At 49.8% G+C, this 20,543-nt stretch overlaps 10 protein-coding genes across 10 annotated transcripts; 6 read left to right on the forward strand and 4 right to left on the reverse strand.

The window, feature by feature from the left end:
- Positions 1-276: 276 nt before the first annotated feature.
- On the forward strand, positions 277-2,059 carry N7511_002275 (CAF1 family ribonuclease; the record flags this gene model as incomplete). The annotated part of the gene is made up of 5 exons (XM_057124700.1): positions 277-508; positions 558-650; positions 708-931; positions 981-1,605; positions 1,665-2,059. 5 exons carry the CDS (start codon positions 277-279, stop codon positions 2,057-2,059), a joined length of 1,569 nt encoding a protein of 522 aa, XP_056986859.1.
- A 422-nt stretch (positions 2,060-2,481) lies between these two features.
- On the forward strand, positions 2,482-3,616 carry N7511_002276 (mitochondrial 54S ribosomal protein mL46; the record flags this gene model as incomplete). The annotated part of the gene is made up of 3 exons (XM_057124701.1): positions 2,482-2,527; positions 2,582-3,246; positions 3,314-3,616. 3 exons carry the CDS (start codon positions 2,482-2,484, stop codon positions 3,614-3,616), a joined length of 1,014 nt encoding a protein of 337 aa, XP_056986860.1.
- Positions 3,617-3,880: 264 nt separating this feature from the next.
- N7511_002277 (cysteine-rich PDZ-binding protein) lies at positions 3,881-4,432 on the reverse strand (the record flags this gene model as incomplete). Its single annotated transcript, XM_057124702.1, has 3 exons — positions 3,881-3,966; positions 4,034-4,157; positions 4,271-4,432. The coding sequence occupies 3 exons, from the start codon at positions 4,430-4,432 to the stop codon at positions 3,881-3,883; spliced, it is 372 nt and encodes a 123-aa protein (XP_056986861.1).
- Positions 4,433-4,785: 353 nt separating this feature from the next.
- On the reverse strand, positions 4,786-5,968 carry N7511_002278 (uncharacterized protein; the record flags this gene model as incomplete). Its single annotated transcript, XM_057124703.1, has 3 exons — positions 4,786-5,172; positions 5,232-5,661; positions 5,715-5,968. 3 exons carry the CDS (start codon positions 5,966-5,968, stop codon positions 4,786-4,788), a joined length of 1,071 nt encoding a protein of 356 aa, XP_056986862.1.
- Positions 5,969-7,805: 1,837 nt separating this feature from the next.
- On the forward strand, positions 7,806-8,666 carry N7511_002279 (uncharacterized protein; the record flags this gene model as incomplete). The annotated part of the gene is made up of 1 exon (XM_057124704.1): positions 7,806-8,666. The coding sequence occupies one exon, from the start codon at positions 7,806-7,808 to the stop codon at positions 8,664-8,666; it is 861 nt and encodes a 286-aa protein (XP_056986863.1).
- Positions 8,667-10,183: 1,517 nt separating this feature from the next.
- N7511_002280 (ATP synthase subunit C family protein) lies at positions 10,184-10,645 on the reverse strand (the record flags this gene model as incomplete). The annotated part of the gene is made up of 1 exon (XM_057124705.1): positions 10,184-10,645. The coding sequence occupies one exon, from the start codon at positions 10,643-10,645 to the stop codon at positions 10,184-10,186; it is 462 nt and encodes a 153-aa protein (XP_056986864.1).
- Positions 10,646-12,562: 1,917 nt separating this feature from the next.
- On the forward strand, positions 12,563-12,795 carry N7511_002281 (uncharacterized protein; the record flags this gene model as incomplete). Its single annotated transcript, XM_057124706.1, is given in 2 exon segments — positions 12,563-12,687; positions 12,705-12,795. 2 exon segments carry the CDS (start codon positions 12,563-12,565, stop codon positions 12,793-12,795), a joined length of 216 nt encoding a protein of 71 aa, XP_056986865.1.
- Positions 12,796-14,217: 1,422 nt separating this feature from the next.
- Positions 14,218-16,773, reverse strand: N7511_002282 (SLC26/SulP family anion transporter; the record flags this gene model as incomplete). Its single annotated transcript, XM_057124707.1, has 3 exons — positions 14,218-16,260; positions 16,318-16,463; positions 16,518-16,773. The coding sequence occupies 3 exons, from the start codon at positions 16,771-16,773 to the stop codon at positions 14,218-14,220; spliced, it is 2,445 nt and encodes an 814-aa protein (XP_056986866.1).
- Positions 16,774-17,999: 1,226 nt separating this feature from the next.
- On the forward strand, positions 18,000-19,121 carry N7511_002283 (phosphotransferase family protein; the record flags this gene model as incomplete). Its single annotated transcript, XM_057124708.1, has 1 exon — positions 18,000-19,121. One exon carries the CDS (start codon positions 18,000-18,002, stop codon positions 19,119-19,121), a length of 1,122 nt encoding a protein of 373 aa, XP_056986867.1.
- A 136-nt stretch (positions 19,122-19,257) lies between these two features.
- N7511_002284 (NAD(P)-dependent alcohol dehydrogenase) lies at positions 19,258-20,432 on the forward strand (the record flags this gene model as incomplete). The annotated part of the gene is made up of 3 exons (XM_057124709.1): positions 19,258-19,272; positions 19,320-19,442; positions 19,506-20,432. The coding sequence occupies 3 exons, from the start codon at positions 19,258-19,260 to the stop codon at positions 20,430-20,432; spliced, it is 1,065 nt and encodes a 354-aa protein (XP_056986868.1).
- Positions 20,433-20,543: the final 111 nt, after the last annotated feature.

Raw genomic sequence — 20,543 nt, forward strand, 5'->3', positions numbered from 1 at the left:
ATTAAAATGTAATGCTGTAGATTATTAATTATTTCTTTGTAATGTCACTTGTGCTTTCGATTCCATACTTCACAGAGTTGCCCAAAGACACCTCGCCGGCGCTCATGTGCCTTTTGACCTATCTCCATGCAACCATATTCCTTCCTCGTTGACGCCATCCCAATCGTTTTACGGTGATTTACATGAGACTGAACCATTCATTTCCCCTCATCTTCACTTGTCTTTCACTTCCCCGAGGTCAATCGCTTACTTCTGGTCTCAAACGTCGACGGCAAGATGGAGGTGACAAGCGCCACTTTCCCGGATTATCTTCCGTTCATATTGAACGACATCTCCGTCAGCTGTTTTGTTAGCCTGGACTTTGAGCTCTCTGGCTTGGCATTTGCCCCATTCATCCCTACTAAGCCGCAAACGCTCCAAGAGCGGTACGAACAAACGAAGGCTGCGGCGGAGAAGTATCAGATCTTGCAAGTTGGACTCACAATTTGCCATGAGAACCTGGAAACCGGTAAGTATTGAACACCACATGAGATAAATGGTTTGCTAACTTGAAACAGCCTCGTATTGTGTCAAGCCATACAACTTCAATCTCAATCCCATTCCGCACCGTGATTCCGAGGTCAATCGAGACTGGACATCCAGCAGCCGGGGTATGTGTTCCCTGAACATAAAAAGCTTTGGTCGTACACTAACTGTTTGTTGTGCAGCCATGGAGTTCCTCCTCCGACATGGATTCAGTATGAAGACTATGTGTCAACATGGCATCCAGTATCTTTCCCGTGCGGAAGAGCAATTTGCACTGGCAAGAGCTAAGGAACGATACAACCAAACCCCTCGTCAAGACATGGACATCAAAGAAGATGACCATAAATCTCTGGAATTCCTCGCCGAGGTTCGAACTATGATCACCGACTGGCTGGCAAAGGGAAAGGTAAATGCTTCGTGATCACGTTTTAGGGCAAGCAGCTAAACACAAACAGGACCGAGCTCAACGGCGAAATCTTTTACCTTCGAACCAAGAGGTCCCACTGGGCATTAGATCCGATGGATATGACGCCATGCAGAAATGGCTTGTTCACCAGCTGGTCGCTAATGAATTCCCCAATCTGCGGTCTAGAACAGGGTCCAAGTTCATCCAAATCGATGCTGTGGACGTCAAGAGCGAGCAGGCGGCCGAAGAGCAGAGGGTGAAGATCAAAAAGGCACAACTCCAGAAGCACATCGGATTCCGTTGGGTTGCAGAGTCGCTGGTTGGCGGCAATCTTGAGGAGCTTGGCTCAGAGATGTTCAGACCCTTGATGCGAAGAATCAAAAATCCCACTTATGGAATCGACACAATGGTCAATCGGGTCAAGACATGCCTCCAGATTAACAGACCTGTTCTAGTCGGCCACAACATGTTTTGTGATCTACTCTTCTTCCATGCATGCTTCCTTGGTCCATTGCCTGATACTATCGAAGAGTTTCAGACTGCCATCCACAAATTGTTCCCTGTGCTTATTGATACCAAGTATCTGGATACTTATGACTGCGGCTCTACCAATCCCGCCTCTTCGCTGGCTGATTTGCATGCCAAGTTGATGAACGTGGACACTCCCAAGATAGGTAAGGCTGGCTGAACTCCATATCCATTCCATAAATGCACGGAACTGACCATGATCTAGAGCTGGATCCTCGCTTCACGAAGTACAGGTGGCGCGCGATTAGCCATGAAGCAGGATACGACAGCATGATTTGCGCCATGGCCTTTATTAAATTGGCAGGTCAGATCCAGCGGGGAGATAGTATTCCCTCACCACCAAAAAGCCCTGACATCGAGGACGAGGAGGCCTCGCCTGTGGTTGAGGCGTCTGACCATGTTTCACTTCCCACCACCCTGGCGGACACTGGATGTCCCGAAATCCATGCCCTGGCCGACAAGGGCGTCTTGCTGCCTCGTCTGGGCAGCAAGTTCTGGGAGGACTACGGAAACAGACTGCGGGTGTTTGGCACTATGGAGAGGATGGTGCGGGTGGGAGTCAAGACCACCAAGGAGAGTCATCTCCTAGATATGGACTGAGAGAAAAGTGAACCGAGAATGAGGGTGGTCTATGGAGAGGGTATTTCTTTTTGAGATGAGAATGTAGGAAATAGCGAGCGCAAGTGGCTAAGACAGAAAAATGACAGTTCATTTGAATCTAAGGATGTTCGGAGCAGCTATCTAACAGTACACCTTGATATCAGAAGGTACCGCTAGCGAAAATTGGCCCCAAGCTCAATCTGAGCACCGATAAATGGTCGACTGGTCGTAGAAGAAACGTGACGCAGGCGATGATAAGTGATGCTTGGGAGAAGAAAAGAAGGGAAAGTGGAAATTTGCCGACTTTTAAAGCGTGCGGGAGGTGACTAACCCGATCGGGCATGGCGACAACGTGACCCAAGTTGGATCTTTTTCTCGGAGACTCCCCCGTTGACTAGCCAACTCATCGCCCACTTAACACAATGTCGTCAGGATCCAATGGTGCAAGGCGCATGGCGTCGCTGCTGCGTTCGTTCAATCCAACTTTTCCCGGGTTTCTCGGTCCACTAACTCTGCGCGCAGGCCCGTCAAAAGTCGACTCCAGCGTGTGCAGAAGCTGTCAAGAAACCCTTGGCCGTCGCAGCTATGCCTCTGCAGCTCCAGCAGCCACCGAAACCACATCAACTACTGCATCGACAACCCCCGTCGTGAAGCCCGCCTACACCATCAATGCCGGTGTGGTCCTCTCCCGCCCTCCCCAGATCACCCGTGAACTCGAGCCCTTCGAGAAGTCATACTACTTTTACCAGAAGCGTCTGAACGAGCGTCTGGCCCTCCCCTTTACGAAATACTTCTACTTCAAGCGCGGAACCCCGGCGGATGAAGACTGGAAGAAGAAGATCCTCGAACGCCGGACTGCCGCGCGCGATATCGGAAAGTACAACGCGTACGACAGCGAAGCATGGAACGATGAGCTTTTGCTCGGTTCTCCAGAGTCTGAGCCTGAGCACCAGGTTGAGATGCTTGTGCAGGATGCAGAGAGCACTGCCAATGCCACCTCGCAAGATACCAGCAAAAAGGAGGAGATCCCTCGGCCGTTCCCTCGGGTGACGGAAGCAGACAAGACAAACGACCAGAAGAGCCTGGATCGCTTGCTTTCTCGCACACTTTACCTTTTGGTTCAGTCCAAGGAGGGACATTGGAAGTTCCCCAGCTCACCAGTTGAGGAAGGCGAGACTCTTCGCTTGGTGCGTTAGATCCATATCTTGAAATGCCGTCTCTCACTCATACTAACTTGATGACTTTCAAATACAGGCCGCTGAACGTACCCTCTCTCAGTCCGCCGGTGTCAACATGAACACCTGGATGGTCGGCTATCACCCCGTCGGCTGGCACGCCTTCAACCCACCTCGCGCAAAGTCAGACAAGAAGACCGAAGTTGAAGTGGCCGGAAGTAAGATCTTCTTCCTGAAGTCTCGTATCATGGCCGGCCAGGTCGATATGTCCATCAACACCCAGAACCTGAAGGACTTCAAGTGGCTGTCCAAGGAGGAGCTCCCCAAGTACCTGAACACGCAATACTTCAGCAACATCAAGAACATGCTGGCCGACCGGTAAACGCCAGAAGCTGAAAAGACGTGGGGGAGGAAGTGGAGACGAAGTTCTGAAGAGAAGGCATACTTGTCTTGATATCAGCGCACTATTGGCGCACTGCATATACACTTATTGCGCATGCCATGTATAACTAGATTTTTCTTACATTGTCAATCAAATTCATTCCATTGGGGTTTGATTCGGTATCAATAATGCCTAAACGCCATGCCATGTAAATTTTAATTCTAGAAATCACAGAACAACCACCCAGATCTGCAACACTTCAAATCATTTCAAGTTGAATTTCTGGCTCTGTACGATGGGCTGGTCTTTGGATTGCTTTCCTGTCAGACTCTTGCCGCACATAGCGCAGGCTAATTATCGGATAGACGTCAGCAACACAGCGAAGAAAGAAAGAAGAGAGAGAGAGAGAAGACATACCATTCTTCTTATACGCACACCGCTGACAATACTTTTTCCCCTGTTCGGTCTTGGTCTTACAAGACTCACAAGAAGAAGAATAAGCCGCATAAGGATTCTTAGCTTTTGAGCTAAGCAGTTTGCTCTGCAATCAATGTCAGTCAACCAGGTCCAAATCAGAATAGAATAGACCATGCAAAAGAACTGGAAAAAAGCTCCATCCTTGCTGGTAAAGGATACAGATATTAAATGACATACCTTGCCAATGCCCGTCGCACCTAATGTCGGCTTAGCCTTGCCTTTGTCTCCGCCGCCGAGCGAGCTACTCGGAGAGCCATAGTACATATCATTCTTGCGCTTGACACCAGGTGTAGCTAGCTCTGTAGACTGGAGCTTCTTTTGGCATTTTGAGCAGACCATTTTGGCGGTGCGTTGATGTCGGGTTCGAGTTTGGTTTTTGGGGGTGAGGGAAGTGATGTTATCGCGGGTTTGCGCCACCGCCTGGTTTCGATGCCAAGACGTTCAAGTTGATCGTGTTGTTGATTATGTTGGGGTTCTCTATTGTTATTCTGGGATGTGTTCTTGTGGTTATTTTTCTGAGAGCTAGTTCTATATGGAGCTGACTTTAATTTTGGGGGAAATGAGTTTCGTGAGTTAATTAAGGCATGTAAGATACATTATAAGTAGGCTTTCAGATAACTTGTAAGAAAGAAGGGTATCAAATTTTGGCATGATGAAGCCGGGAACATAAAGAACAGGGACATCTCAGGGCTTTACTGGGGCGAATGAGCTAAAGCTGGACCTGAACCTGGAGCTTCAGAAGCATGATGACCATAAGCCGGATATTGAGCAGAGGGATATTGTCCTTGAGAATACTGCGGATATGCAGGATACTGTCCAGGAGGGTATTGAGGGTACTGGCCAGTAACAGCAGGATCATACTTATCCGGCCCAACACCAAGGGTGCTCCATTTCGCACAGCACAAGACAATCCCCATAAAGGTACCAACCAGGAAGACGAAGGCAATAACTGGTCTGGCGCATGTCAGGTAGACAGGGTAGCTATTCCTCTCAAGATTGTAGCGAATGGCAAGGATGGCCCACATCATATTCACGGCGAACCAGCAGACGGAGCCGACGAGGAGGGAAATGGTGGGTGTCTAGAATTGTCTGATTAGATATGTGCTCCATGGTACTGTGTCGAGCTGTGAGGACTCACTCTTGACAGGAAGCGATGGGTTCCCGCCTTGACAGTCACGAAGATTGTCCAGGCCATGATCTCAATTGTTAGCACCCAGAAGATGATCATTAGGGCGGCGTCCAGATCAATCCATGCATAGATGAGCTCGAAGCTGATATATGTCACTTGTCCGACTTCGTAAGCGACATACATTCCCCAGTCGGCGATTGACACTGCCGATAATATGCCGAGAAGAATCCAATGGATGATGGTCACTGCTGCATATGGTTTTCCGGAATCGGTGAGACGACCCAGCAAGCGGTGGACGAGGCTCCAGAAGACGTATAATAGAAGTAATGTAGCGAGCAGATTGAAGAAAGTCCCAAGCATCAGGATGATGCGGTAGTATTCCGTGACATAGGCATCAGCGATGAATAGAGCCTCATAGATGATATTGCATGCTTCAGACCTGATCTATTGTTAGAGGGCGGGGGATTCCAGAGGCCTTGATCTTCAACATACAGGATATAAGCCAAGAGAGTGGAGATCAGTCCCTTCACTGGCAGACCACGATTGCGAATCGTACATGACCAAATGAGAAACGCGACAAATGCAATGACAGTCAAGATCTCGAAGACAAACCCGGCAATATAGAGGGTCCGGTAGTTAGGGTAGCGGTACGATGAGTAGTCGAGACTCAAAAGGGTCTCCTTGCTCCAAGGACTCGAGTCATAGCCCGAAGTGTAACTACTATACCCTCCGCGTCGAGGTGACATTTTTTTCCCGGATAGTCTCTTGTCTTCAGGATTAGAATCTCAAGAGAAACCCCCTCAAGTCTACTCTACGAGCGCCGGGCTTTTAAGTCGGGGGTTTAGGGGGCACATGCTACACTATCGTAGATTGGGTTGAGGCTGAAGGACCCTGAGATACGAGGCCAAGATGAGATGAGGCGCAGTTGATTGGTTCGGAGTGTCTGGGTTAGGGCGCAGGGCGTTGAAATACGAGTCCCTGAGGATGCTAGGCTTGGTTGATGCTAAACCAGGCACTCGTCACACTTTGGCCCCCAAATCGGGGCCAAGGCGTTGAATAGTAGATCGACAGTCGGATGAAAGAACGGGGCAATGGGAGAGTAGGAGACATGTACGAAATCCCCGTTATTTGGAATGCAAAAAGGCGGTGGGATGAAGTGATGGGCTCAGCATGTTGGGCAGTCAAAGAACCCAAGGCCAACTCATGGAAGGTCTGAAAAGGAAGAAAACGAAGCAATCACGAGCGTGCTTGGCACAACACCACGTTTTGCCCTGGTCGAACATTGTCCCTTTCTTGGACAGACTTTGTTCCCATTTGCCCATGTCGATGATATCAGAAAGACATTTCTCTGAAACGCACTGGGTTGTTCTGATTACCCTCTTTAGCCTCGTGCAGAATCCCTCCAAGTGCAGTGCACATCGTGTGGCTGAGCCTGTTTACAGCGCCACTCAACAAGTGTCTCCAAAAAAAAAAAAAAACCAGAGCGAAACAAGCAAGAAAAGGAGTCTGTTGACTTGCCTGGACTCGAAGTGTACGGCTGTCAAACTCAAACCGCCGACCAGGGTATATCCCTGAGAAGAAGTCAGCTCTCAAGCCGAATGGATCAATCTGAGTTCCACCCAAAGGTTCATGCATGCATTGTACCGATCGATCCTCGGTCACGACCATTTGAATGTACTGTATATCGCGGTTGCACGAGAGTATGAGACGCTTCGTTTCAGCCCTCGCCAGCAGTGCTTGATGTATCAATGAAGGTCAGCATAGGCATCCTCGTTTCCTTGTTTCTCGATCTCTCTGTTTCTCCTGCTAGGGTCCTTTTCCACCCCTCAGATCCTCGGTTACAACGTGATTGATCCTCTCCAGATGCATGATGACCCGCCACTTGCAAACTGGCCTGCATGGCCATGGTCGAAAGCACACATCTGGCATCAAAGGAGCCACAAAGAAGCGAATCCGGACGTCTCAAAGAATCCAACAGCTCGGTTCCGCTTTCCAAGGTTCTGGTTCGAAGATGGGAGTTTCCCCAGCGGAGACCTCGAACGATCGTCCCCTGAACGGGGATGCACCAATTGATAGGGTGAACAAGACTTGTTGAGATGGGAATATTTATATATAAATAGCTAGTTCTCGGGGGTTAGTCTCCATTAATTCTCATCCTCCTCTCCAGAAGATTTTCTGTTCCTTTGGCTCATTTCTTTTTTGGCTTGTTCCCTGGCGCAAACCCGCATTCGGTGCATCCGCATGTCCCGACTCTCGACTGCATCATACCCCAACAATTGACAATCTTGCATTTCCTCGAGGACTAGGCTTGCTTAAACTTTTGAGCAAATGCTGTGAGCTTCTCCTTCAGCAAACACCAGCTGTTAATTGCATATTGCCTATTGCATAGTGCATATTGCATAATCCGGTCCTTTTCATTCTCGAGAGAATCATAGTGTGACCGATTATTGTGACGTCCAATTTCTTTACCGTCTTTCCTTTCTTTTTTTTTCATAAAATAATCACCTCTTCTCTTCTTCTCTCCTTCCAACTCATCCTCACCCGAGGGACCAAAAGTACGAAACCCCCTCGAATCCCCCCAAAATGCCCCCATCAGGCACCTCATTCACGGCCCTCAACCTACCGCCAACCTTCCAACTACCCCAATGCATGGAATACTTCACCCTACCGGCGGGCCCAAACACAGACCTCTGGCGCAAACCACCAAACGGCGACACATCGACCGCCCCAATCGTGTTCACATCTCTCCGCCACCCCTTCGTCGTAGCCGAAGTAACGGTGAGCGCAGACTGGGAGCTCGAATGCGACCAAGGCGGGCTAGTCATCTTCGCCGGCGCCGCACCACACGCGCAATCCACCCTCTTCTCAGAGGTTGACACGGCGCACGCACCGACCCCGGTATCGACGCCAGGCTGGCGAGCCGGCACCAGCGCCGGATCGGCGGGGTCTGACCCGCGCTTCCCGTGTAAATGGGTCAAGGCCGGCATGGAGTTTTCGTCGGGAAGCGTGAATGCCTCGTCTGTCAGTGCGACTGCTGATGGGGCGGATTGGTGTCTTTCGCCACTAGCGTCGGCGGGCCCTGGCATGGGGACGGGAATGGGGATGGGGATGGGAGTGTCGACTGGGATGCAATCGCTGCGTATCAAGCTTGAGCGGGTGGGATTTGCATTGTGGATTTGGTATCAGGTTCCGTCGGCGCTGCCGTATGCTCTGTCGCCTGGGGCGGTGGGTAGCACATGGAAGAAGCTGCGCGAGGTTACGTGGTTCTTTTATGGGGTCGAGGATAAGTTTGTGCATGTGGGCGTCTATGCCAGTCGGCCGACGGGGTTGTCGGGTGGGGAGAATGCGTGGGATGCTATGCCTGGCATGGCTCTTGATGGTTCGTTGCCGGCTGGTTCGGGGGATGGGTTGGTTGTTGAGTTTGAAGATCTGGAAATCTTCTAGGGGCCACTGGGGCTTTTCTGGTTCTGGGTCATTGTGACTGTGTCATTTTTGCTTTGGATTTGCTTTTTCAAGTCTTGTGGTTCATATTACCCGGCGTTCAAGCGATCATGGCATGTTCGGAGTCGATTGCTTTGTTTTTGTTTTTTTTTGGCTATTTGTCACGACATTGGGCCCCATTTTCTTGTGGCGATGGATTGTTATTATCAATTGGTTTGGAGTTCGATTATGCTGGCACTTGAGCTTATTTTGACGCGAGAGGTCGCGTGTCTCGCTTGGGCCCTGTTCTTTGATCAGCGCGCGTCTACGCGCGAATATCACATAACAGGTGTCATCCTTCATTTGAATCAGATGAAGTTTTGCAGGAATCAGTATCAGCTTGTTTATAGGATGAATTGAAATCTCTAGGAGCATTAATCTCGTCGAAATATGACTATAGCGTAATATATAACCAGGTCAGGCAATATCAACAAGGACCAACTATATATATTTTGTAACCCACAATTCATTAGAAACACCTTGTTGCACAGCACACTAACACAATGGATAACCAACTATACAACGACATACCCAATTCCGAATTCGTCACAAGATTAGACATTAAATATACACTACATTTGACACAGTCACTAACCCACAAGCGGACTAGACGCATTCATTTTCGATTCCGATATAAACCGGGGACGATTGCAGCAAATTTCACAGTCCAGCGTCAACACCTCCAGCCCCCTGAAGACTAGAATTGTAATTGATTCCGACCAAAGAGATCTACTAGTCAAAATGACCTGCTTCACTATCTTCCCTGCACCTGCATGCAGAAAGCCAATCTGATGTCAGAGGCTGAGTCAGCTGACTACGGGACTGCCGTTCCCGAGGTCCGGGAGCTAGCAGGATTTTCCGTCGAGGGTCTTCAGCTTGAAAAGAGGTCCTCCAGGGCCAGGAATAGCGGGCTAGAGAGGTCAATCGCATTGTCAGACACATAGATTCCAGCACAACTACATTCTAGAGCTCAATGGAGAGTGACGGTGGCGTAATTGGGGGTTGAAGAGCGGGTCACCGTCTGCACAGGGACCCGTAGCTACATCCACCGGAATGGAGTGAAAGAAACCCCCCCTCAAATAGAGCCATAGCTGTTTATTTGGAGAACCCAGCTAGTCAGAGCTTCCGGCTAGTCTACGGGGAAGCTGGCGGTGGGAAAAAGTCTACAAGTGCCGCAAACCCGGGGTTCCGGCTTGGGGATACTCTAGGGAGAGAGAAAGGGAAGGTTATACGGCCGTCAGACTCAACACACAGAGTTTTGGTTTGGCTCTTTGATAGTTGGGATGGTCGGTGGGCCATATAGACTCTATATGTACAGAAAGAAAAGTGTTGTAGATGACGCTGAAAGTAGTACATGGTAATACATCACGACCAAATACCCTCCCCGGCGGAAAAGATCCTCGTCAAACCCGCATCTCCGGTAAAAATAGGAAAGAAAACAGGGTTTTATCCAAGAATTGCTGTGCCCGAGTTGTGATAATTTAGACGTACTTGCACATCATAGCAACCATCAGGTCGAACAGACCCATGGCCTCGACGAAGGCAAAGCCCAGAATGGCGTAGGAGAAGAGCTGGCCACGGAGGGCAGGGTTGCGGGAGACACTCATGAGGAGAGCGGCGAAGACGAGACCGATACCGATACCGGCACCACCGAGACCGATGGCGGCGGAACCCATACCAATGTTCTTGGAGACCTCAACCATGGCGGAGGCGACCTCGGAGGAGTACTGGCGGCGGGCGGCAGTCTGGAAGGCCTTGGCCTGGAGGAGGGTGGGCGACTGGATGCGCTTGGGGGCACCGAAGGTGGCGACGGGGGCCTTCTGGGAGGTGAAGGTGCGCTTGGTGGCAGCGTTGAGCTGGAAGCGGGCAGCAGGGCGGGCGACCTTGGAGGTCTGGGCGGCCATGGAGGCCATGCGGGCGGCGAAGACACGAGAGGTGGCCATTGTGATGGATATGGATTATAGGGGGGATGGAAGAAAGAAGGAGAGAGAGAGAGGAGAGACGGACTTTTCAGGGAGGAAAAAGCTGGGAAACTTCGGGAGAAGGCCGCCCCAGGACATAAATACTCTACGGCCAAATTTTCGCCCGTCCGCCTCCTGTTCTGTCCTAGTGCGCTCTGTTGGGAAAAAGCCCTACTCTGTGCGTGGACTCCGGAGTATTTCATTCGCAAATCATGCTGCGAGGAATGCTGGGGGGGATGTTTTGGTTTCGTTTTACCATTCTTACATGTATTATCGGGTTCAGACGGAGACCATTAAGGATGGATCATATCATGGGGGGATATAATTCCCCCTGCATAATGGGATGGAGTGTGATTATTCAATAATATTCTATACACGAGTAATGGGAGTATGGATATCGTATAGACAAGCTGTACGGAGTCATGTATCCCTATACTATCCCCTTACAAGGGGACAGAAGGGAGGGAATATAGAAATATCCAGAGGAAAAGGACGAAATAATAAAATAAAATCCCCCAAATCGAAAAATACATTCATTTCGCCCTTGCAGTGGATCGGAAGTGGAGCTTAAGCATGTTCCAATCCTGTGGATCTATCCACAGCTGAGCTGTTGTTAACCAATCATAATGTGTACCGGTCCCCTATGTTTCTGGATTGCTTCCCGGCGTCGCCCAATTCGGCCCGACTCGGATTCCAGGTCCACCACTCGAGTCACTGGGCAACCACTTTGGTCGGCTGAAAGGAGAGAAATGTGGGCTTAGTGGATCTCCCTTCTGACTCGGGAATCCACCTCACCGAGTGGTCAAATGGGGAATACGTAATGATTTGTTCGGGAGACCTATCCAACAGCCTCACACCAAGCCTGAAAACTGCAATTCTGATAGACAGGGAGCAGGGGATATCAATGCGAACTGTGCAAGGGAGGGACGGAAAAAAAGAACCAGCGCAAAAGGACCAAAAAAAAAAACCGGGTTGTCGTGTCCTCGCGTTCGCCGGTCCACTTAGTCTGAATTCCCGACCCGCCAGAACCCGACTATCACAGCCAGAAACTGGTCTGCTATCGGGTCCCCAGGAAACGAAGGGATACAGGTATAAAACACTGCACGGTAATTCAGGAAATTAGCACCATCTCCCGGCCTGCGTCCACAGGGCCCGGGGAGAGCTTTATATACCCAGGCCTTCCCTCGGCCATAAATTCAGTATCCCAAAATCAGCCCCTAAACGGGCAAACCAGAGGCTCTGAGCATTCTTCCGGGTGTATTTCGATTGGGTGGTATTTCGGCTGATCGCAGCTAGCTTGGCGGACCCACACAAGCTCGATTTCAGGGTGCACCGTTACGCGCGTTGCCCTTGCTTGACACTGCAAGTGTAGGTCAGTGTGCAGGGTGTTGAAATGAGCAATTGACTCGGAGATCAAAATATTGCTAGGTTTATATGCAATGCACAATAGTTGAACTGGATCATGGCCCGTACCAGATCCAACATACCAAGGGGCGCCCTCCAGGGTCGGGTATAATCGGGTATTACCGTCAATACGGTATTGTAACCCGACTCATCAACTCATCATTGATCTGAAAACGTGAGGTCATACCCGGAAAGGCCAGTTGGCACACTTCGTACAGTACTGAGCAGTCCTTATAATTATGATACCAGGCCCCGTCTCCCGGTAATCATGGCATCAGGGTATTCATGGCTTGTATCCATAGATCTTGAGATCTTATTACAATAGATATCCACTACCGTGCTCAATTGAGACATGTTTGGACTGCTTATATCCATGCTCCTCGATCCATTGTCAGGCTTTCTCGGCCACAGCGGCAATCACAAGATTGGCCCCTGCGCGTAATTTTGTGCCGGCTACGGTTACCGCGGACATATGGAGCTCCGGATATCACTGCCATGGCACGACCCTATCCGTCCATGTTTGCAGTACGCAGTATGATGGCGATTACAATCTTCTGTTATCGAACGATATTTGGTGACGGTGAGAAGATTCGGATTAATCTCGCTTACCACGACGCAGGGTATATGTATATCGCAGATGCACGCCGTTTGCCGCGGCGCCTTCCGATCACGGCGGCGCCGGTGACGTCGACCTGCGCACCGACTGCAAGACCTGCCTTGATCAGTAGAGCCTGAACCTCGGCGGTGCAGCGACGCATTGTGAGAGGTGTTTTACGCTGTCCGCGTTATCCAGTTGAAACATCCCTGCCTCGATCAGCGCTTGTCTTCGACGATCTGATGCCGCCACAACGGAGCTTCAAGTTCACCGTCTAGTGTATGCCGAAATCGATATCAACACGGTACGAATGTGTACAGCACTGCATGACCCCATCAGTACATATCTGTGGATTCCACTGGGTTTCGTTCCAACGCGATAGATTCATCTCAGGCCTCCAGTATGGGTATGGCATGGGAATGGCCCCAAGTCAATGAGATGTACACGGGATAAATTTGTCGTTGGACAGAAGATGCGTGTGTCGAGGTCTGGGAGAGAAGACATCACGAACTACCCATGTTGACTTGTAGAGGAATCGAATACGCTGTGAACATTTGCAGTCTCGACCGTGAAGAGGTAGTATCGTAGTCACCGCCGTACCTGGAAGTCAAAAGATTAGCCAAACTGCCTCAAACAACCTCAACCCGTCAATGTCTCTCCAGAAAAAAACAGTCTTGCCGCCATATAGCAAAGCTCAACGCTTCAAGCCGGGACCAGCGGATGTTGCGTGACGTCGTTGCCGGCCATTGCAGCTTTCCACTTGCGAGCAAAATTGTACTGTTGTACCGGCGAGGTTCATCAGATGACGTTAATTTCTTGGGGTCAGAAACGCAGATGGTCCTGCCTGACTACAGCTGAAGTTGAAGAGTCTGCGTTTCGCGTTTCGCGATTGCTGGCCTGAGGCGGAGACCCGAAAACCACCTCACCTCACTTGCCCAGTTCGGCAACATTCTCCGAATGTTCTTCGATGGAGTATGCAGTTAAATTCACTTCTAGCAGTATAGTACGATAGAGCCTAAATCCTTCTATGCCCCCTGTAAATACTTGAATGATCAACGCAAGTCACTCGAAAATGGACGTAACTGATCGAATGGCATACCTGCTTTGAGAATATCGGATAGAAATCATCCACTACTTCATCGCACTATGGACTGATTTATCCGTGTTGTATACTGATAGCTATTTTCCAGTATTTTACAAGAAAATATCACCAATATTACCACTTCACTTAGCCCTGCAGCTCAGGTTACAGTATCGAACACGAGATCATCCGGCAAAATACTACCAATAGTACACCAAAAGCTTACCTCAACAAATCGCAAATAAAGATCTGACACCGCCAGTTCAATAACCGAGGGATCCAGACAGCGGTGTGTACAGTAAACAAAGGAAGCTAACCGAAGAAGCTATAGTGGGGACTCTGGATTGAACTAGCGGAGCTAAGCTAAGAGGATCCCGGGGCTAGACAAGATTCAACTTAACCTCATGCTTGAGGTAAACATGAAATTCTTCAAAGAGCGAATCCAAGGTGAAATTCGCGATTCCCGTTTTCTCTCTATGAAGTCGCCATGGCGCTCCGCAGCGCACTGGTTAGATCAATATGGAAGTAGGGCGTGGTTATGCCATCGACGGCGGCCATATCGGGGCTAGAGCCAGATTGACGGCGGCAGCGAGCAGTCTGCGTAGTTTCAGCTTTAGTGGCTGATTGCATGACTTGAATCTCATCTTCAGCCGTGCCTGTGATGGAGGAATTGGCGCTTTTCTCTTGGACTTTGATTCCGATTTCTAGGTCTTTAGCCCCTTCTTCCTTTGAAGCCAAGGGTTGGGATTGGTTTGATGTGACGGATGGTGTGCCGTCGTCCACGATCTCCGCGATGTCAAAAATTGCCTTGGTTTTGTATGTTCCATCGTTGGCGGGACTGGGCATACCGAATCCTGCTGCGGTGAGAGCACGCTTTGTCCATTGGCTGTTGACATGAGCGAAATGCCATTGTACTTGTTTTGGAGATGCCCAGCGGTCAAGTTGATTACGGACATCGATCAGATTTTGACAGGAGGTCACGTCCACATTGTTAACGGCGGAGAAGTCGAAAATTACTGCCCGAAGAATTGGAAGAGGTGTGGTCGGGGGCTCCTGTGCCCTAATCATTTTTCGCTCAGCGCGTCTTGGTCCTGGATCATTCCAGGGTCTGTCTCCTGGCTTCTCCCATGCTTCTGGATCTGTGCGACGTGTTGTCTCTAGGATATGCTGGACGAGATGGTCGGTGTAGTGATTTGCGTTCGAGTAGTTGAACCCATCTGACACTCTGTACACGAAGATTCCAGGAGCAGGCTGGTGGACCTTTACATATGGGTTTGTTCCATCATGATGCGAGGTCGGGAGCCAGACTCGTCGGCCGCTGTCTGCATCAAAGTCGGAGTTGATGTTTCGCTGGGACCCATCCAGCAGATGATCACCGACGACCGAAAAGACTCGAACGTAGCCGAGGAAATGGCCTCGAGATTTGGCTGTTCTGAACAGAAGGACGGCTAGTGATACACAGATTGTGCAGTAGATTCCGGTCTCGATGGTTGAAAAGATGATCACGATAACACCCATCAAGAAGATGAGCGCATCAATAGGAGAAACACGCCAGAACTGATAGGTGACACTGGGTGGTGTGATGAGGTCGCCTACCGCATGGATAATAACGGCCGACAAAGAAGACTTCGGGATATAGAAGAATAACGCAGGAAGAGCATAGATCGCAAGAAGGACAAAAACGGCGGTAATCACACCCGCAAGAGGAGTACGTACGCCACACTTTGCCTTGATAGCAGTTCGCGAGAACGAGCCCGTAGCTGGGTATGCTCCTAAGAAGGGCCCGAGCAGGTTGGAGATGCCGATCGCGATGAATTCTTGTGAAGGGTCTATGGTGTAATTGTTGACCCGGCCGAATGACTTGGAAATTGCAATATGCTCAATCAAGAGGACGATGATAGCAGCAGGGAGCTCTCCCACAAAAACCTTGATGATTTGAATATCTATCTTCGGAATCCCTGCGACCTTGAACCCACGAGGAACGTTTCCGAGTAGCTTAAAGGCAGGGTGGTCGCGTCGATGAATATTGACTGCAGCGCTGATCATTGTGTAGAAAAGAACAACAAAAGCAGTTCGCAAAGTAGACAGGAAGAAGAAGAGTTTGGCTTTATGAGGTTTCTTCCTTGAGCCATAGTTGCAGGCAGACCGGATGGCATAGAGCATGGCCAAAGCTGTCAGGCCCATTGCAGCGTCCATTTGAGTCGAAGGGAGATGCTTGAGGGTATCAATGATGATTTTGTATGTTGCACCACGAGTGGAAAATTTCGCCTTTTCCCCCAGAACAGTCTTGACCTGGCCAGCGCAGACATTGATGGCTGATCCGGTCATGAACGCCATAATGGCAGGGAGCGGAATGAAATCGACAACAAAACCAAGACGCAAGAACCCGAGGAATGCAACAATTGCGCCACAGATGATTGCTAGAGCAGAAGCGATAATTGGACCGGGAATCTCAGGGTGAACGGCTTGGACTCGGATGAGGATGGAGCCGACTAGTGTAGACATCACGGCCACGGGCTAGCAATGTCAGACCGTCGGCCTCAAAAGAACAAGAAAGAAGAAGGAAAGATTTACCCCAATTGTGATATCTTTCGAGGTGGCAAAGAACCAGTAAATCAAGACTCCCATGAATGAAGAGTACAGACCGTACTCTGGAGGCAATTTGGCTAGCTCGGCATAGGCCATGCTCTGGGGGATTACCACCGCACCGACCGTGATACCTGTGATGTCTCGCTGTGAGTATCTGTGTCACACCCCTTAGAAGAATACCTTACCTGCAACGAGATCCCCAACCAACCACTGCGTGTTGTACGAGGTGATCCACCGGAGAAAGGGAAACATGTTGATAAAGTAGCGACGGACTTGAAGGGAGGTTGGCGTATGTGATCGAATCCAGTCTCCAGCAGTCGGCTCATGCTCGACATAGCTGAAAGGGCCGGTGTCATCTCGCCTCGTTTCTGCTGGGTCCAAGTCAATACGTAAGACTCTGGCTAAAGCGTGGCCGACGCGAGTCGAGATAGGTTCCGGCATGGCGTCGCAGCTGCCTTGGATGTTCGTAAAGTGTCTCTTCCTTCCAGTCTGCTCTCCATAAAGCGACAGAGAATCGAAGTTGAAGCAGGAAGAAGAAAAGGAGGAGAGCGCAAAGGCATAGAAGTAGTATGGACTCCATGGCGAAACACGGGTTGATAGGGCTGAATCCGTGTATACAGCGATGTCGTGATTCTTAACTTTAATGACTCAAAGTATTCACTTGGACCAATCACCGAAATGACTGGAGTGGCATCTGGTCATTCTCGCGTCAGGACTGGAGCGGGATTACAGTTCGGGCCCTGTTTAGGCGGAAAGAACCAACATCAACCGGGGGAACTGCATCTGATATTGGCCAAGTGGTTCTTGGGAAGTTGAGAGATAGTAAGAGCTAAGAATCCAGAGGGGACATGGTTCAACATGCCAAACGTCACAAGTGTAGGGCTGAATGTCTCCACACTACCATAGGGCTGAGCTAGTTGAATTTTGCTGCCTGGACACTACAGTGCGCCGGTGGAGTCGGGCTTGTTTGAGTCTCTTGATTGGTTTTCAAGGTGCCTTAAATTGCTCATATTGTCTGTTCCAGTTATATTCCGGGGAAAAGCAAGGTTGGTTCCTTCTACCTTGTGCCTTGTGCCTTGTTCCTGGTGTAGCCCTTCCAAGTTTCGAGGTTGGATTGCGTGTCTTATTAAAAAGTATAAGTGAATTACTCTCGGAGTAATTCCCATATCCCGTGTGCTGCATGGTCATCTAAAAGGCGGAGACTGGGGCTACACCATGCAAGTCAAACAACCCAGGCTCACCGTCCTTTCCCGGCATCAAGCAAACATCACTTAAGTTCAGCGACCATCGTCTTCTCTTTCTGAGTCAAATACACACCATGAATCACTGGAATTGTGACTGGATCAGCTGTAAGAGCCTGGCCGCTCAGAGAACAGGAGACTGCTTGTTGTGCGATCAACACCTGTGTCGCACGCACCGCCAAAAGCCGTGGCACAAATGTCCCAAATCGGAGGCGCGTAGCAGGAAAACATTCGCTAGAGAAGCCCTGCTGACCCGTACTTAAGGAAGACTGGGACTCTTACTCTGCTCAATACGCAGCCACCGAAGCCCGCCACATAGACGAGCTACGCCGTCGAATAGACAGCTCAGAACTATGTGCCCGTGCGTCAATGCTCCGAAATGGTATCTTATGCACTGTGGACTTATCCCATAGGGCATTATCGACGATGATGGGCAACCAGAATTGTCACGCCGAGATCATGTTTGATGATGGTGTCAAATGGCTCGCACGCTTCCGTCTTACCAGGACTTCAACACCACCCCGTCAAGTCTGTGATTGTATTCTTCAAAGTGAAGCAGCTACTATGACCTATCTTCAGCGAAATACTCAGATTCCATCACCCAGAATATTCGATTGGGCGTGTGAATCCAGCCCAGGGAATGCACTTGGAGTTGACTATATCATGATGGAAAAGCTGGACGGAAAGCCTCTGAATTGGCAAGGGGCGACCCTACAGCAAAAAGAGAAAGTGATGCAGCAGCTAGTGGAAATTCTTCTCGAAATTGAGAAGCATCCCTTCAAATCGATAGGATCGCCCATCTTGGTAGAAGATGAAATCCAAATTCAAGGACTTACCTATCCATCAACTTTCCAAGCGGGAAAGGGTAGGCTCGGTCCGTTCCCTTCTGCGCTAGAATGGATACAAGCCACGCTGAAAGCCTATCTCACGATGATAGCTAGCGGTGAGATTGACCCCTGCTGCCCGATTGAAACCTACCTTGTCCACCGGTTCCGTCAAGAGATTATCGACTCTCTCTTAACCGACATCCCAGCAGACGAGCAATTCTTCCTCAAGCACCCGGACGATAAAGGCGACCATATCTTGGTCAATGAATCTTTCGATATTGTGGGAATTATTGATTGGGAATGGACTCAGACCGTCACCAAAGCCGAGGCGTTCTCTTCCCCGTGTATGATGTGGCCAGTAGGCGCATTCTACGATGGCTTCAACGAGCTAGCTGTGGATGAGCTACGACTGGCTGATATCTTTCGCGAGAGAGGTCGTAAGGATCTTGCAGACTATGTTATAAAGTGCAGAAAGCTTCAGAGATTCTTCTTTGCTCTTGGGGTTGAGGGGTCCTTTCTAGATGCGGATACACTTCCACCCCTGTTTACGGGGCTTCGACGGGCTTTCGAATTTGAAGACGAAGGGTGGGAGGCCTGGAAGAGTAAGGCTCTTATTCAATGGAAAGATGATAAAATGCTCCTCGATTTGATAGCCAGAAATGGGCCGAGATGTGGAGGAACGAGCCGCCCAGTGGAGCCGTGGACGGCGAAGACGCCGTAACCTCCGTTGACCACGAGGGTGGGTTTTGTCTCGCTGGAAACCCAAATGTATTTAAGGATAGGAGCTTCAGATAATGGCCCGAAATAATATCTGCCCTTATTTCAATTCGAGTGAAAGCAAGTTGACAGACGGCAAGATGCATTCTACGGAGGTCGGTGCTCCCAGTCCTGATCTATAAGACTATCTAACATTGAACAGAACCTATCCTTTGTCCTTGAAAAGGTTCAATCCCTGAAGTTTGAGAACCGTCCTATTCCTCAACTACAGGACCCCCATGACGTCCTTGTGAGGGTGAAATTTACTGGAATCTGTGGGAGCGATGTGAGTACTGCAACAGAAAGATTGATTCAACCAAGCAAGATCTAACCCCAACATACGTTTCAGGTACACTACTGGCACGCCGGCCAAATTGGCCCTTTCAAAGTCGAGCAACCAATGGTCCTAGGCCACGAATCCTCCGGAATTGTCGAAAAAGTAGGCAACAAAGTCACAACGTTGAAAGTCGGCGACCGCGTCACCATGGAGCCTGGCGAACCATGCCGTCGCTGTGATGCATGCAAAGTTGGAACATACAATCTCTGTCCCGACATGGCATTTGCCGCAACACCCCCCTACGACGGAACCCTGGCGAAATACTATCGCCTACCAGAGGATCTTTGTTATAGAATCCCAGAAGGCATGACTCTAGAGCAAGGCGCCCTTGTGGAGCCGCTGAGTGTTGCAGTGCATCTTGTCCGACGGGCAGAGGTGTCACCAGGCGTATCTACCGTGGTTTTTGGCGCGGGGCCCGTTGGATTGTTGTGCTGTGCTGTAGCCAAGGCGTTTGGGGCTGGGAAAGTTGTTGCGGTGGATATCCAACCGAAAAGGCTGGAGTTTGCTAAGCTCTATGGGGCGACTTCGACTTACTTACCAGGAGCCGTTTCCGCGATGGAAAATGCCGCGCGTTTGAATGCCGATAGTGATCTGGGCAACGGTGCCGATATTGTGATTGATGCTTCTGGGGCAGAGGCATCGATCAATACTGGTATTCATGTTCTTCGTGCTGGTGGTACTTATGTTCAGGGTGGTATGGGACGCGATGAGGTGAATTTCCCTATTACGGCTGCGTGTACGAAGGAATTAAACATCAAGGGGAGCTTCCGGTACTCGAGTGGTGACTACAAGCTTGCCATTGAGCTTATTGCCTCTCAGAAAGTCAATGTGCAGGATTTGATTACTGATATCTTCAAGTTTGAGGATGCTGAGCGGGCTTTCGAGCAAGTCAAGGCTGGGACTGGAATCAAGACCCTCATCGCGGGTGTTGAGGAATAATGCCTTGTACATTTTCTATATATCAGAAGAAATAGTAGAAGATTATTATTTGTCACAGGACTAGAATCAGTAAATTGCACTTCATGTCACAGGTTGAAGTAGTTATTTGCA

This window comes from Penicillium nucicola (assembly GCF_028828085.1).
Source record: "Penicillium nucicola strain IBT 29836 chromosome Unknown utg000002l, whole genome shotgun sequence".
NCBI classification, from domain to species: Eukaryota; Fungi; Ascomycota; class Eurotiomycetes; order Eurotiales; family Aspergillaceae; genus Penicillium; species Penicillium nucicola.